Source organism: Schistocerca americana, chromosome 1, assembly GCF_021461395.2.
Source record: "Schistocerca americana isolate TAMUIC-IGC-003095 chromosome 1, iqSchAmer2.1, whole genome shotgun sequence".
In the NCBI taxonomy this organism is placed as follows: domain Eukaryota; kingdom Metazoa; phylum Arthropoda; class Insecta; order Orthoptera; family Acrididae; genus Schistocerca; species Schistocerca americana.
In genome coordinates this window covers 531,906,176-531,920,192 of record NC_060119.1, presented here as the reverse complement: position 1 = coordinate 531,920,192, position 14,017 = coordinate 531,906,176, and the positions used below count along the sequence as shown (strand labels likewise).

At 42.7% G+C, this 14,017-nt stretch overlaps 1 protein-coding gene across 6 annotated transcripts in view; it reads right to left on the bottom strand.

Moving 5' to 3' along the window:
• Positions 1 to 5,722: 5,722 nt before the first annotated feature.
• LOC124605423 (inter-alpha-trypsin inhibitor heavy chain H4-like) overlaps positions 5,723 to 14,017 on the bottom strand; it is a 262,768-nt gene continuing 254,473 nt past the window's right edge. For all 6 annotated transcript variants that reach the window (XM_047137117.1, XM_047137099.1, XM_047137090.1 and 3 more), the window contains 2 exons: positions 9,047 to 9,183; positions 5,723 to 5,962 (listed from right to left, as the gene is read on the bottom strand). In XM_047137117.1, the coding sequence (XP_046993073.1) occupies positions 5,908 to 5,962; positions 9,047 to 9,183 (192 nt within the window). In that variant the 3' untranslated portion in view covers positions 5,723 to 5,907. The remainder of the gene's footprint in view (positions 5,963 to 9,046; positions 9,184 to 14,017) is intronic.

The window sequence follows — 14,017 nt, the reverse complement described above, 5'->3', positions numbered from 1 at the left end:
ACCGTTCGGGTTTTAGTGCAAAAAGCACGTTTTTCCCGGAGATTTCGAAGTGCGTCACTTCTATATTTTAAACTTGTACGAATCGTTTAAAACTTTACAGTAAGGAAGGTAACTGAATAAAGTGAAAACGAATTTTTTTTTCTCCAATAATCTTTATCCGTTGTCGAGATAACGAAGGTTTAAATTCGAGGCATAAATAGCACATAAAAATCATTTTCACGTGAATTGAATGCATGGGAACGATTTAATGTGATACTAATAAATAAAAAATGCATTCTTACGATAATATTGAAAACTTGATTTCAAAAATCTAGCATTGTTCGACTTTTAACTGAAAAAAACACGTTTTTGTGAGTTTTTTTACGAGCGCTATTCTATGTCACAGACTGTGTTGAGAACCGCTTCAAATTTTGTAAGATGACACATATAATTAATGGTCATCTTGACGTTTTGTGGAAGTTTTGTCCCTTGCAGCTATATAAGCAAATGGTTCGAAAAGCAATTAAAAATACCTATACCGGATCAGTCGTCCCACGAGACAACAAAAACTTACATCGGTTGCCAAGCCATGGCTGTGTAATGTCAGAATTATGGTACAGTAAAATGTAGGAACCAGAATGAAAATTACTCTTACTACAGCGCAAATAATGCGAATGCGTTCTGTGCAGAGTTAGGAATGTAAAAGAAGGAACTAGTTCTTCGAGTTATCTGGCAGCTTTAAAGACATTTCAATCAAAACATCTTGACATATTCGCGCAATTTTAAGACTTAACCCTACTTCCTCAGTGCAATGAGCTCTCTTAGCTGCAAGGTGCTGGCACACCCGCGTCTTGCAATTTGCAATTTTTAGCCTAGGTCCCTGATCCTGTGCCCAAAATCCAAAATATTCGCCAGCCACAGTAAATAATTTGTAATGTCATATGGTTGCAGAGCGTACATGTAATAAATGAAGAGGTTGTTAAGGGAGGATAAAATTTATGGAGGTGGATTTGTTCGTGGTGCCATGACATGTATCATGTTACTTTGCTTGACACGATGCAATATATTTCATGACATGGGTACTAATACTAAGAAATAAAAAACGCAAGTATTTCAAGATGTTTTGATTTAAATGTCTTTGAAGCTGCTAGATAAGTCGGAAAGCTAGTTCCCTTCTTGCAGATACCTAACTCTGTCCAGGTCATATTCGCCTTTTTTGTGCTTATGTCACAGATGAATATTTAAATGTAGATTAAATATCAAACAGATGTTCATAGATTCAAAATAATCTCCAATTCTGTGTAATGATTACGTCCTACTTCAATACAACTTAGTATTCCTGTTTCAAATGGCCTGTGTAAAAGTAGTTTATTTAAGTAAAGAGCTCATGGCGAATCTAACTAGCCCTACTGAAGCTAATAACTGCAGTGTTCTTCTTTCTTCGTGTCGGACAACTAGGAACCACGTCAACTGAACTGGCTTTTCTTTACGGCCAATGCTCCTGGATTCGTTTCCGGTGTTGTTCTTTTCAGTATTGGGTCCACGCTTTACCTGACTCCAACTTACTATTTTCCTGGAAACCCTTGTTTATTCATTTTTTTCCCTAAGCGGATACGCTGCTGTGTATCAGTAGGAGGAATTTCCAGACATTGAGTATCTTTTTCTCTTGTGAACCATGTCAATTTGATTTTTTTATATCGCAAGTAGGTTAATGTGATTTCAGACATCCTTACTGGGCTTATTCGTGTGGAAAGGACATAAAGTGCGGCCGCTCGTTTTTGACTCGTATCACATATCACCTCCAAGTGCGTATACACTTCCGTGCCCGCATTTTTCTTTGATGGGACCCAGGATTTACCTCAAAATCTACTTCTTAACTGCAGTATTTTTCTTCCGGTACGTTAAGTTTGCTGTAATCCTTTGAACTGTGCGTGTTAAATTATTTTAAATGTACTGAATGGTGTAGCGTCTTTCCAATGGTTGGTCATGAATGAGAAGTAGAATACGGACACTGACAAGTGAAAATGCTATATGAACGGTTAAACCCTGTGCTGACACTGCAGTGAGCGAGGACCCTTCACTTGCAATAAAATTCATTCTGTTTTCAAGTCTCGGCTTTCGATTATAAATGTCGAGCTCCTGACGGCTGCCATCACTCCCCCCCCCCCCCCTCACGCCTCCCCTCCCTTAGATCTAGTAGAAAGCAACGGATGCTATTTAAGGCTATTCGCAGATGATGCAGTTGTTTATACCAAAGTAGCAACGCCAGAAGAGAGAAAGAATTTGCGGAACTACCTGCTGAGAATTGACGAATTGTGCAGACTGTGGCAGTTGAACCTGAACGTAAATAAATGTAGCATATTGCACATTAATAGGAAAAGAAATCCACTACTGTACAGCTACATCACTGACGACAAACAGATGGAGACAGCGTCTGACGTAAAATATCTAGGTGTAACTATCCAGAGCGACCTTAAGTGAAATGATCATATGAAACAGATAGTGGGAAAAGCAGATTCATGGGAAGCATATTAAGGAAATGTAACTCATCCACGAAAGAAGTGGCTTATAAGGCGCCTGTTCGCCCGATTCTTGAGTATTACTCATCTATCTGGGATCCCTATCAGGTAGAACAGATAGAGGAGATAGATTCAACGAAGAGTGGTGTGTTTCGTCACCTGTCTCTTCGAAAAAATATGGCCCTATGATAAATGTGCTGTAAATCCGTACCACACAGTGACCTTTTGAGGATAAAGTGGTACTGGTTGATTTGCGTGTGGATTTTCCGTTGCTCATGTTCGACTGTTCTGTGTATTGACGTATCCTGTCAGGTGGAAGTGGGTTTCTTCTGTCCACAAAATCTTCCACTGCCAATCATTGTCCACGTCCACGTGAGCAAGAAATTCTAAAGCAAAAGTCTCTCTTGCTGGCAGGTCAACAGAAAGCAGCTCATGCACACGGATAATTTTAAGGGATAGCAAAGAAAGATGTTTCGTAGGATTTTACACACCGTGCTCACGGGTACGTCCAATGTTCGGGCAATTCTCCGTGAACTACACTTATGCACACCACCACTCGTCTCCTCCTGCATTGCTGTGGCCACTGCTTCCACTGACGTCGAATCAATTCGTTTCCTCCCTCTACCAGATTTCACACCAAAAGAACTCGTCTTTTCGAATTTCCGAATCATTTTCTCCAGACCCACGGCAGTCATCGGTCCAACGCCTTCTTTCAAACCTTTCAGTGTCCGGAACTTCTGCAGGGCGACGTGTGCACAGTCATCATTCTTGTAATACAGCTTTACAAGCAAAGCGCGATCCTGTATTAAGACAGTCGTGGCGAACGTCACAATTGCGTGACGAAGAAAAGCCGTGAACCCGGCGTGTTTATACTAACTTCAATGGGTCGTGCGCGTGACAGATGATTTTATTTACGCATTCTGGTACATACAGCGCCACCTATTGATCAATTTTCACACTATTTTTTTCTGCCATTGGCCGGCCGGTGTGGCCGTGCGGTTAAAGGCGCTTCAGTCTGGAACCGCGTGACCGCTACGGTCGCAGGTTCGAATCCTGCCTCGGGCATGGATGTGTGTGATGTCCTTAGGTTAGTTAGGTTTAATTAGTTCTAAGTTCTAGGCGACTGATGACCTCAGAAGTTGAGTCGCATAGTGCTCAGAGCCATTTGAGCCATTTTCTGCCATACGTTTTCCCCCTTTTTCGATAATATTCCGTTGCAATTTTACGTAATTCTGACCCGTGTGTTATTTCTACAGCGTTTTGAAAGTTTGACTTTAATTATAATCACCCTGTAGATCCTCATTTGTTTTCATTTCAATTTGGTGCTGGAATGGCCTGTTTTCTGGATGACTTTTGTGAGTGTGGGAAGGGAGAGCACCTCGAATTTGGGACAGGACGTACAGACTGCTATAGAAAAGAGCGGCTCTCTGACGTGAGGAGAAACTGCAGCCTGAGGTGCTGTGTGTTAGTGGAAGTTGGGTCGCCAACGAACATCCAGATGGCCCTGCGACTATTGTCTGCGGCAGAGTCGCCACGCAAACAGTGGAAGCGCGCAGCGTTGGCGAGGCCAGTGTTGTGCGTGAAACCATGGCATTGGTGACGTCATGAAGAAGAAGCAGAAGAGGGAAGGCGGTTTTGCGATACTGTTGGGTTGCTATCTGAGGCGTTATCTTGGCGTAATTCTGTGCGTTCGAGGGAATCCACGCTATTGGGCCACCGTGCATGTAATTTTCGGTGTTGGCCGACATGAACGGCTTGGCTGGGAACACTGATGGACAGAGGAAGACGCTAGAAAATAGGAGTCGGTGGTAGAATTCAAGGTAGACGGAGTCCAGAGCACACGGCTGGGATGCTGAAGTCGCAGTCCAGAGAGCACGTCTTCGGAGTTTCCCATCTTCAGAGTTGCAGCTGCGGCACAACGCCCACGTCCTCTGCAGCAGAGCGGTGTGCAAGTCAGCGGCGTCCAGCACAGCAGTCCGAAATTAATTATGGTGAGTATAAGTTGCAGCCCCAGCGTGACGGGACATGCTTGGTCCGCGCCTGGGAATTTGCGTGTGATAAGCTGTCTTAGATCCACGGTTGGTAACTGAGTGAATGAGCCTCTTAATTAACCAGCAGATGTCCAGTCACTGTCTTACTTTAGGGATATCAAATTTTCAGACCAAATTACTGTTTGATATTTGTGTTAGAAGAGCTTAGTTATCATGATGGGAAATGTAACTCTGCAAACGTTTCAAAATCCAGCAGTTAAAGTTATATGTATTGAGTTTATAAATAATTTTGCAATCTTGAATAATCCGCTAATTTCTTACAATGTTTTATTGAAATTTATTGTGCATACTGAAAGACTGTTTCGCTTATGTGGCAACCATTCATGCTAAAATAAAGTTTTGAGTAACTCTCCACTTTAGAATCAACAGTCAGGGTCTTAGGAATCCCGTTATCCATTAAAACTGCTCGCATTAATATTGTTATAAAGGCATGCCCGGCTCATAATTAGTTTGCTGGGGCCGAACGGCTTTTGGCACTCAAGGGGTTTCGCATATGTTATACAGTGCAACCTGAATGTACTTATTTTCTTTGCTCGTCACTTGTGATAATTTCGACGAAGCCACCGGCGATGCTTTCGGTGGTTGTCATTGTACATGTGAGAGCGTGCAAGATTAGAAAGTTCTGTTTAACTGGGGAGCTGGAAAGTTCTTTACGTCGTTGACTCGCTGTGATTTCTCGTACAGCTTCCATTAATTTGTTGTCTATTCGTGGTAATTTAGGCTATATTATTTTACAGGTATGGCAACAGCAATCAAAATTCCACATGCCGAATAAAATTTTCTGCACTTTTTGAAATACTTTTATTAAAAAGTCAGTACTGGTTTCGAAACAAACGAGATACATCTTCTGGTGACAAGTGTTTGAACACTCATGGCGCCGCAAAGTGGGAGCTAAGTCCAATCGTTCATCGTCAAGATGAAAGGCTACATTCTGCATTTGGAGACGACTATCAACTGTGTTAAGACTTTGCATTTGCAAAACTTATGGACGGTGTGTACTTGTACTGTACTATTACGCCATGGCTGTACCATGATCTTGTTTTACGCCTGCAATATTGTCAACCAAGCGTGACTTTGTGCCGTTATGATGGTTGGTATAGTAAAGTGCTGAAGCGAAAAGGGAGCATTCAAGAAAGAAAACCAATTTTATCCGAATAAAATGAAACTACCATCTGTTGTGACAATATTTAATGTCTGTGGATAATAATCACGAGCGAACAATACTTTACAAATTATTCAACAAGGTTTTGTCTTTGTATGAACGTCAAATATTCCTATCTGTCTCTCCACAGCTACGGAAGGCAATTTCTGGAACAAAACTCTGCGTAGAATAACGGTCTCGGCAATCATCGTGTGCCTCATCCAAGGGGCGTGGCAGGAATCGTGTTGTCCGGACAGCAAGCTCCGACATAACTGGAACAGAAACACAAAAATAGTTCAGAACGTAACTGCGCGGTCCATATAGTCGGTGAAACAGAGAAGCTGTCTTACTCGTCCTAACTTCCCCTCGTTTTCGTGCTTTCCTTCTCTCGTTCAGTAATTTGTCTCTATAAAAAAGTCAACAAACACGCAACACTTCTGCGTTAAGGAATATGTAAGAGATCTAGAACCGCTAAACAGTCGTGAAATTCAAATATGATATTGGAATTTAGCAGGAGCGGTTTTGTGTTGAAGCAGTTCATATTTAGATTGCATCTTTACAGCTATGAATAAGTGGAGACGTCAGTGACAGATCGTTGCAGATTTTCTGCACAAACATACTACTGATATCGAATCATTTTCCGTTGAGCTCTACGTAGCGTAAAAATGACATTCTGAATCGGTATTTCGTGTATTTTCCACCTCTAACAATGAAATATTTTTGCTGGTATGTTAAGATCCTCACAGGAGATATTAATAAGAAGCTCATGTGACTACGAGCTGAGCATCTAAAAATCCAAAATGCAACCGTAAGTAAGGAAACAACGATAGCAGCGTTACATCTGTGGTAAAGTTTGAACCAAAGGCTCGAACATTTTTTCTATTTACGCAGTGTATGAAAGGAGTTTGTCACTGTATAAAAAGCTGTCGTTAGTAGTTGATAGGGAGCTGGTCTAAACTGAAAACTTTTTATAGTAATGTGCTGGATTCCTTACTGGTTGTAGTGTGTTTTGAGAGGAATAACATCTTCAGTTTGCAGACGACATTTGGACGCTTATTTTCGGTTTAGTACATGGTTAGGGATCTTGTTCCCGATGTCATTTTAAATTATTCTAAAATCTTTTCTTCCAACATGGGAGTACTCGCGTGAAGGTCAAAGGTTAGGGCCCATTTACCGTAATGTGTCATTACCTTTTCCTACGTAGTTGACATAATTCCTCTGAAACAAGCAGCGATTTGGCAACCAAAATTTCAGTTAATAACATAATACATTGAGTAAGATTTCATCTCTCAATAATAGGGCAATAATACAGGTAGATATTGATTAACAAGAGTTTCGGCTAACCTAAACAGCTCTTACTTTTCAGCTCTTACTTTAATTAAAAAGGGAACAGGCAGGCCCTCAATGATAACAGCTCCAGTTACAAAACTGAGATAACAACTCTCCTCTAAACCAGTAAGTAATAAAATTTAAATGACTGAAAATTTCGAATGAACTGTAGTTACACAACTGACCTCGACTAATAACTCTCGTTAAACCTGTAATTAATAAAATTTAAATGACTGAAAATTTTAAATCAACCTTAGCTACAAAACACTCAGACAAGTAACTCTCACGTAAACCAATAATAAATAAAATATAGAGACTCCGATATTGAATAACTTCAATACAAAGAAGCAGGGACCAATTGCAAAATAATTAACCTCGGGGAGCGAGAACATATTACGCCGAAATGGCGATAATAGTAAGACCCAAAACGCTCTCTTTAAGCAGTAATAATTTGTCGTAGTAAATCTTTATGTCATTTTGTTCTTTATTGTTCATTCCATTTGTTCGGGACGGACGTCCCATGACACCCATTCAAGTTTATCGCTGATCCGTTTACTCAGTTTTTTGTTGCAGAGGGCGATTAACCCTGTGACCGAGCACGCGTTTTTTATCTCATTTTTGTTCTATATTGTTCTTTGATTTTCCTTGGGTCGGACGTTCGATGATACCCGTCCAGGCTCTTCATTGATCCGTTCACTCAGTTTTTTTTATTACAGAGGGTAGGTAACCCTGTGACCGAACATGCTGAGCTAACGTGCCGGCCGCTGAGCTGCAGTGCCGGCAACGCTTTGACAGCACGACGGCGCGGTGTCGCTGCGGCCTGCACGGTTAGAAAAGCCAGACAGGCTGCAGCCAGCAGAAGGCGAGCTCCCCCCTCGCGCGGTGTCCGTTACCAACTGCCCAGCTCGCCTCGTCACGGCACGCCCGTCCTCCACCAGCAACCTCGAGCAAAGATCTTAATGGCCCTAAACCACAGGGGTATCCCACGAAAGATCGGTCTAGTGGCGCCAGCAATTCGAAAGGCGACGCCAACAACCCCGCTACGGCTCAGCCTGAAATTAATTAATTTGTCTTCCGTGTTTGACAAGACATTATTATTAAGATTTAAACAGAAACATATCACATAATTTTCGGGCGTGCATCAGGAACAGCAGTGCTTCACTTTCCAATATTTTGGCTATTCAATGTGCAGCCATCTCCAAGGCGAACCGGCGACTGACAATTCCGACTGTGCAAGTGTAACTGTTTCTGTCGTAAAACACCACAGTATACTGTCGAGTAAAGTAATAAAGTTAAAATCTTCTGGGTTATTAGGTCGCGTCATGTTTCTTCTAAAATGTTCGACGTTTCGACCCCTCTGCTGGGATCTTCCTCAGGATATTTTGGTGTTCACTACTGCTAGAACACTGTCAGAGACGAGTGTCGAGTCCACTTATAAAGGGGGAGTTTTCTGGTGTTCGTGCTGAAGAAGTGATAGTATTGGTTAAAATTCATAGGGCTACCATTGGTGGGCCATAGTCATAGGCTAATATTCCCGCTCTGATGCAGAAGAAGGGGCGTATGGTAGCTCATCTCCTGTGAATACCATTGGCGGACCATCGTCATTGGATAGAAAGGCACTCTTATGTTGGAGAAGGGTTATTGGTTGAAATGCCTGCTACCGCTATTGGTTGGTCGTCATCAGTGGCCAGATTCGAAACCGACAAAGCAAGAGAGGGGCAATGTTTAGCCAAAAGCGTCAAATAAAAATTTAGTAAGCATCGAGTCAGCAAATCGTCAGTGCTTACAAATTATATGATTTGTTATTAAAATGGGTGGAAGTTTAAGGAAGGACAGGCAGCGAAGAGGAAAACCTCCGAGACAGCAAATGAGTCGTTCAGCCTCCTCCTGTTTTGATCCAGTGATTAAGCGATCTGCAAGAACACAATCAGCAGACAACAACCGCAACAGACACGAGGGCTTGCATTCTGCACAAATGACGCCACAACGTTTTTGAAAGTAATTCTGTATTAGAAGCAGCTACTGACCTGCCGTCGACCACACAGAGGTAGGGCAGGAAGTCATCCAGGCTGTCAGTGAAGTTGGGCAGCACGCAGTTGGCCAGGTGTCGGCACTGCCCGGGTCCTCCACCAGGGGTCGCACACTCCTCCAGCTGCGACTCCGTCTGTGAAGGAAACAAAAAGCCTTTCAGTTTTGAGGTGTCTACTACATTTACTTCACAAGCTACAATCGCAGCTCTAGCAGCGATACATCCGCTCTAAGGCAGCATCGTACCAGATAAGGATTTTCGAGAAACAACATACTCTACGTGAAAATGAATGGAAACAACGTCGATTGTATACCATCCACACACACACACACACACACACACACACACACACACACACGCACACACGCCCATGACCGAGGGAGGACTCGAACCTCCGACGGGGAGAGTCGCGCAGACCTGGTCAAGGCGCCTGAGACCGCACGGCTACCCAACACGGCCATGTTTAGTTTCCCGCTATTTTCATTTCTGCTACATATCATTACTTTCGTCTCTATTCTGTTTACTCTCATTCCATATTCTGTATTGATTGAACAGTTCATTCCTTACAACCTTCTTCTCGTTCACTGAGGGTAGCAATTACATCAGCGAATCTTATTACAGATATCCTTTCACCATGAATTTTAATCCCTCTATTGAATTTTTCTTTTATTCCCGTGATTTCTTCTTCGATGGATGGACTGAACAACAGCGGCGAAAGGCCATATCCCAGTCTTACCGCCTTTTTAATCCGAGAGCTACGTTCTTGGCCTTCGATCTTATTGTTCCCTCTTGGTTCTTGTTGATGTTGTTTATTACCCATCTTCTCCTCTTGCTTACTTCTGTATAGGGCAATTAAAAAAAGTGTCACCTATTCCTACAGAAGGTATTATGGGTCAGAACTGGAACTGTAATTAAATGTCCGGAAACCAATACCTGTTGAGATACGGTCCGCTGAAGATCCAAATCACAGGTTGCATTTCTACAGATGACGCAAGATTCACAAGAGATGACAGTAAGTTAACACAACACGCACGTGTGGACAGATGTCAATCCTCGAACAGTCATGTGGCCCCAGAGAAAGAAATCTAATCTGGTGAGGTCCAAGGATCTTTGCATGTGTGGTGTTCAGTGTAAGGTACTGCGACCGCCGAGCACGCACTAAAACGCTACATCCTGGTTAACTGCTAGATTCGAGCGACAGGATGGCACAGTACTAGGTACCTGAAATCAACTCTGGTGTAACGATGTTTCAAGGAAGTACTTTTTGTACTTTCAGCTCGCAACAGCGCTAGTTAAGCATGCCTGATGATTAGTGAATGTGCGCTGCAGACATATAGCTGCGGAAAGAGATATTTTTTGTTGTTGTTCCGTCATCGTATCTGTCAGTTTGGCCACAGAATTTTTGAAGACCCTGTAGTGCGGTACGCCTAACTTTTTCACCTCAAATTATTTTTGACCTGTTAGGAAAACTGTGGACAATTTACACCATGATGAAGAGCTATCATGGGCTGTTGAAACAAACAGTAATGTACTCTCGCAACTTCATTCATAGCCGTGATACAGGCATCAACTTTTTGCCTTAAATGGAACTAAGCTATTTTTTGTTGCAGGAACAGCAGGTCTCAGAGAGACGAATTCAGTGGTATATATTTTGTGTAGACCTAACAAGTAATCACGGAGTAAGAATACATTGAATATAGTGATTATTTTTGTCCTCTTTATGCGGCCATTGAATGACCTATTATTCGAAGTTCATGCACCTCTCCAACGAAACTTGCACCACCGACACATAGATAGACGATGTTTACGGTACTCGCCATGGAAACCTGAGTCGAGGCAAGAAGTAGGTAGGTAGTTATGTGTTCGCTTTCAGAGAGGAAGCTGAAAGTCATTTAAATCACTGTCTGAATTGACGAGATTTGTTATGTAGAATACTGCAGTTAATGTTTTTTTTTTTTGAAACATCCCCAGTCTCAAATCACTAATAATGCATTAAACATAATGAGGCACCTAGACTTTTCACCTCGAATTACTTGATCCTCTACGTATGATAATTTGCCGAAAACCTTGTTTTCGATATATTGAACCTTTCACGGAATAGAAGGGTTGTAATGACTCACGCGTCTCACACTATGTACACTATTCGGTGAAAAGTAAAATGTGTTAATATCTTACCAAAGGTAAAGCTTTTTTTTGAAGGACTGTAAGGGGGCCACACCCTGATCACAAGGGAGACCGCCTCCTCCGTACTTCACTCTTGGCGCTACACGTGGCGGCAGATGACTCTCTTCAGGCTTTCGCCGAACTCAGACCCGTACTTTGGAGTGCCACAGCATTCTTCATCATCCAAATAATTCGTCTGCAGTCATCCACTGTCCACCTCAAGCGCTGCTTGACACTGACTACAGAAATGTGTGGCCTACGATGAGCTGCTCTGACATTCTACCACATTCTTTTCGACTCTGTACGAACACTGATTGTGCTAGCTGGACGTTTGGTAGCATTTAGGAACTGACTAGTGATTCCTTACGCTGATTTGACGTGAATTTTTACAGCCAGCCGCAGCAATGCTCGAATGTCGCTGCTCAAATGGTTCAAATGGCTCTGAGCACTATGCGACTTAACATCTGAGGTCATCAGTCGCCTAGAACTTAAAACTAAATAAACCTAACTAACCTAAGGACATCACACACATCCATGCCCGGGGCAGGATTCGAACCTACGACCGTGGCGGTCGCTCGGCTCCAGACTGAGCGCCTAGAACCGCACGGCCACTCCGGCCGGCTAATGTCGCTGCTCAACAACTCTCGACATGGGGAGCTTTAGAAGGGTTGAAATGTCCCTGGTGCATTTCTTACTCAGATGACATCCAGTCCACCTCTGACTTGTTATTGCTTCTCTACTGACAGCACAATGTTCCCCGCCGCCTTGTATATGGCGAATACGCCTCTATTGACATCCAGTAGTCACTTTCGAATTACGTACTGGCGTCCGTATTGTTTTGATCACATAGTGAACAGAGTTGCCAACGTCTGACTGCGTTGCCTCAAACAATGTCCCGTTGTCTTTCCTAAAATCTCTGTTCACCTTCATCAGCATCTAATGAGGAAATTCGTCCATATTTACAATACTGTATTTTAAACTCACCTGTTTGTTCGTTTAATTGTAAAAATGTATTTTTATGCACGTTGAAGCATCATTCAGCGCGAAATTATTGACGTAATTGGAACTTCGTACGAGAGTGTATCTCTCATTATCACATTGTATGACCATCGGGAGATTTGTTGTCAGTGGTTTCTGCGGATATCCGACCCTGAAATGAAAAGTCGCAGACTTGACATTAGCCGGAACATATCGTTCTGTTACCAGACTGAAGGCGAAGCTTTTTTCCACAAAGTACGACCTCAGATGAAACATGAGTTTGGTTTTATAAACCTGAAACAAAGCGTCGTCCCATGAAGTAGTGACACAAAGATTCGGCTCAGTAAAGAAAAATCAAAAACACATCCATCGCGGCACTACTGCGTTTCTCCAGTAATTATCTAACTGTTTGAATTGTCGCCAGACTTCTATTTGAAAATTACGAGTTGCAGCCCAGCGACGGCTTCCAATACCCTCACACCTTCACAGCCACCACGCCTCCCCCTCCCCCTGTCCCATCTCATACTACTTGAGATTAAATTTCAGATTATCCAACTGGTTTCGTTTTAAAATCGTTGTATCACTCTTCTGGACAACCTCGTTTATTTTACTTATGATGTTCACAAGCGAAAATCAAAAACAACAACACTAGAGTGAAAATAATTACCGCAGATGTCAGCTCTAATACTTCATCCTTGGATTTTTAATGTATACTACCTAAGCAAAGCTAAAAGTAAAGCGACTGAAGAAATAAAATAGAGTTGCATACACCAGGAAGAAAGTATTGAAAATAATACTTAATATGCTGTCAATCCATAATTGACTGATGAATGGAAACCCATAAAGTAATACATTCATAAAACACATTAAGAAGCAGACTAAGAGCCAGACAAGATACTACACAGATGACGAAACGTATGTGATTGAATGAGAAACATATCGAGTTCTGCTGAGTGAATATAAAAATCCAAATTAATTTGTCGTATTGAGAAAAAGAGAAAATACTACAACTTCATCGAGGCTATTAATGTTTGCCCCGCTAGTAACATGATAATAAACTCTAAGAAAAAAGAAGAGGGCGCACCACGAAGGAATTATCTGAATGGGACAGAAATCTGTAGATGTGATGAACATGTACAGATAAGTAAATGATCATAGTTTGAGGAAAAATGGATAATTTATTCAAGACAAAGAGCTTCACAAATTTACCAAGGCAGAAACGTATTTCCCCCTTGGGGGCCAGGGGTTAGAATAGGCCAAAGGTATTTCTGCCTGTCGTAAAAGGCGACTAAAAGGAGTCTCACACGTTTCGGCCCTTATGTGATGGTCCCCTCTCGGGTTTGACCTTCATATTTCAAAATTCTTCCGAAGAGCGAGCCAACTGGGGAAGGGCGCCTTACATGGTGCGTTGTGTCCATCGTGCATTGAGACCTTTAGCCAGTTTCCTCGTTCTCGCATTGCAGTCCCGCTCGTTCTCCATCTCTTGGGTGATAATATACTCGTGGGTGCGATTTCCATCATGCACTGTGCAGTGTTGCTTTCTGCGGAGACGACGACCATGGACTACTTGCACCTAATATCCAGCACGGTAGCCAGTCCATTGTGGTAGGGCCGCCACGTACCCAGTTGCTTGTAGCCTCCTGACAACACAGGGATCGCTCTGCTGATGCCTGCGCTGTGAACTCCCCACGTATGCCAAGGAGTAGATGCCTATCTCCCTGGAGCAACGGGACTCCCGGCAATGGACATCCTGCTAGGTGGCCCTTGCTGTGGCTGGGTGGCACCCTTGGTCGGAGTGGGTGGCACCAGGGCAGATGAAGCTTAGGAC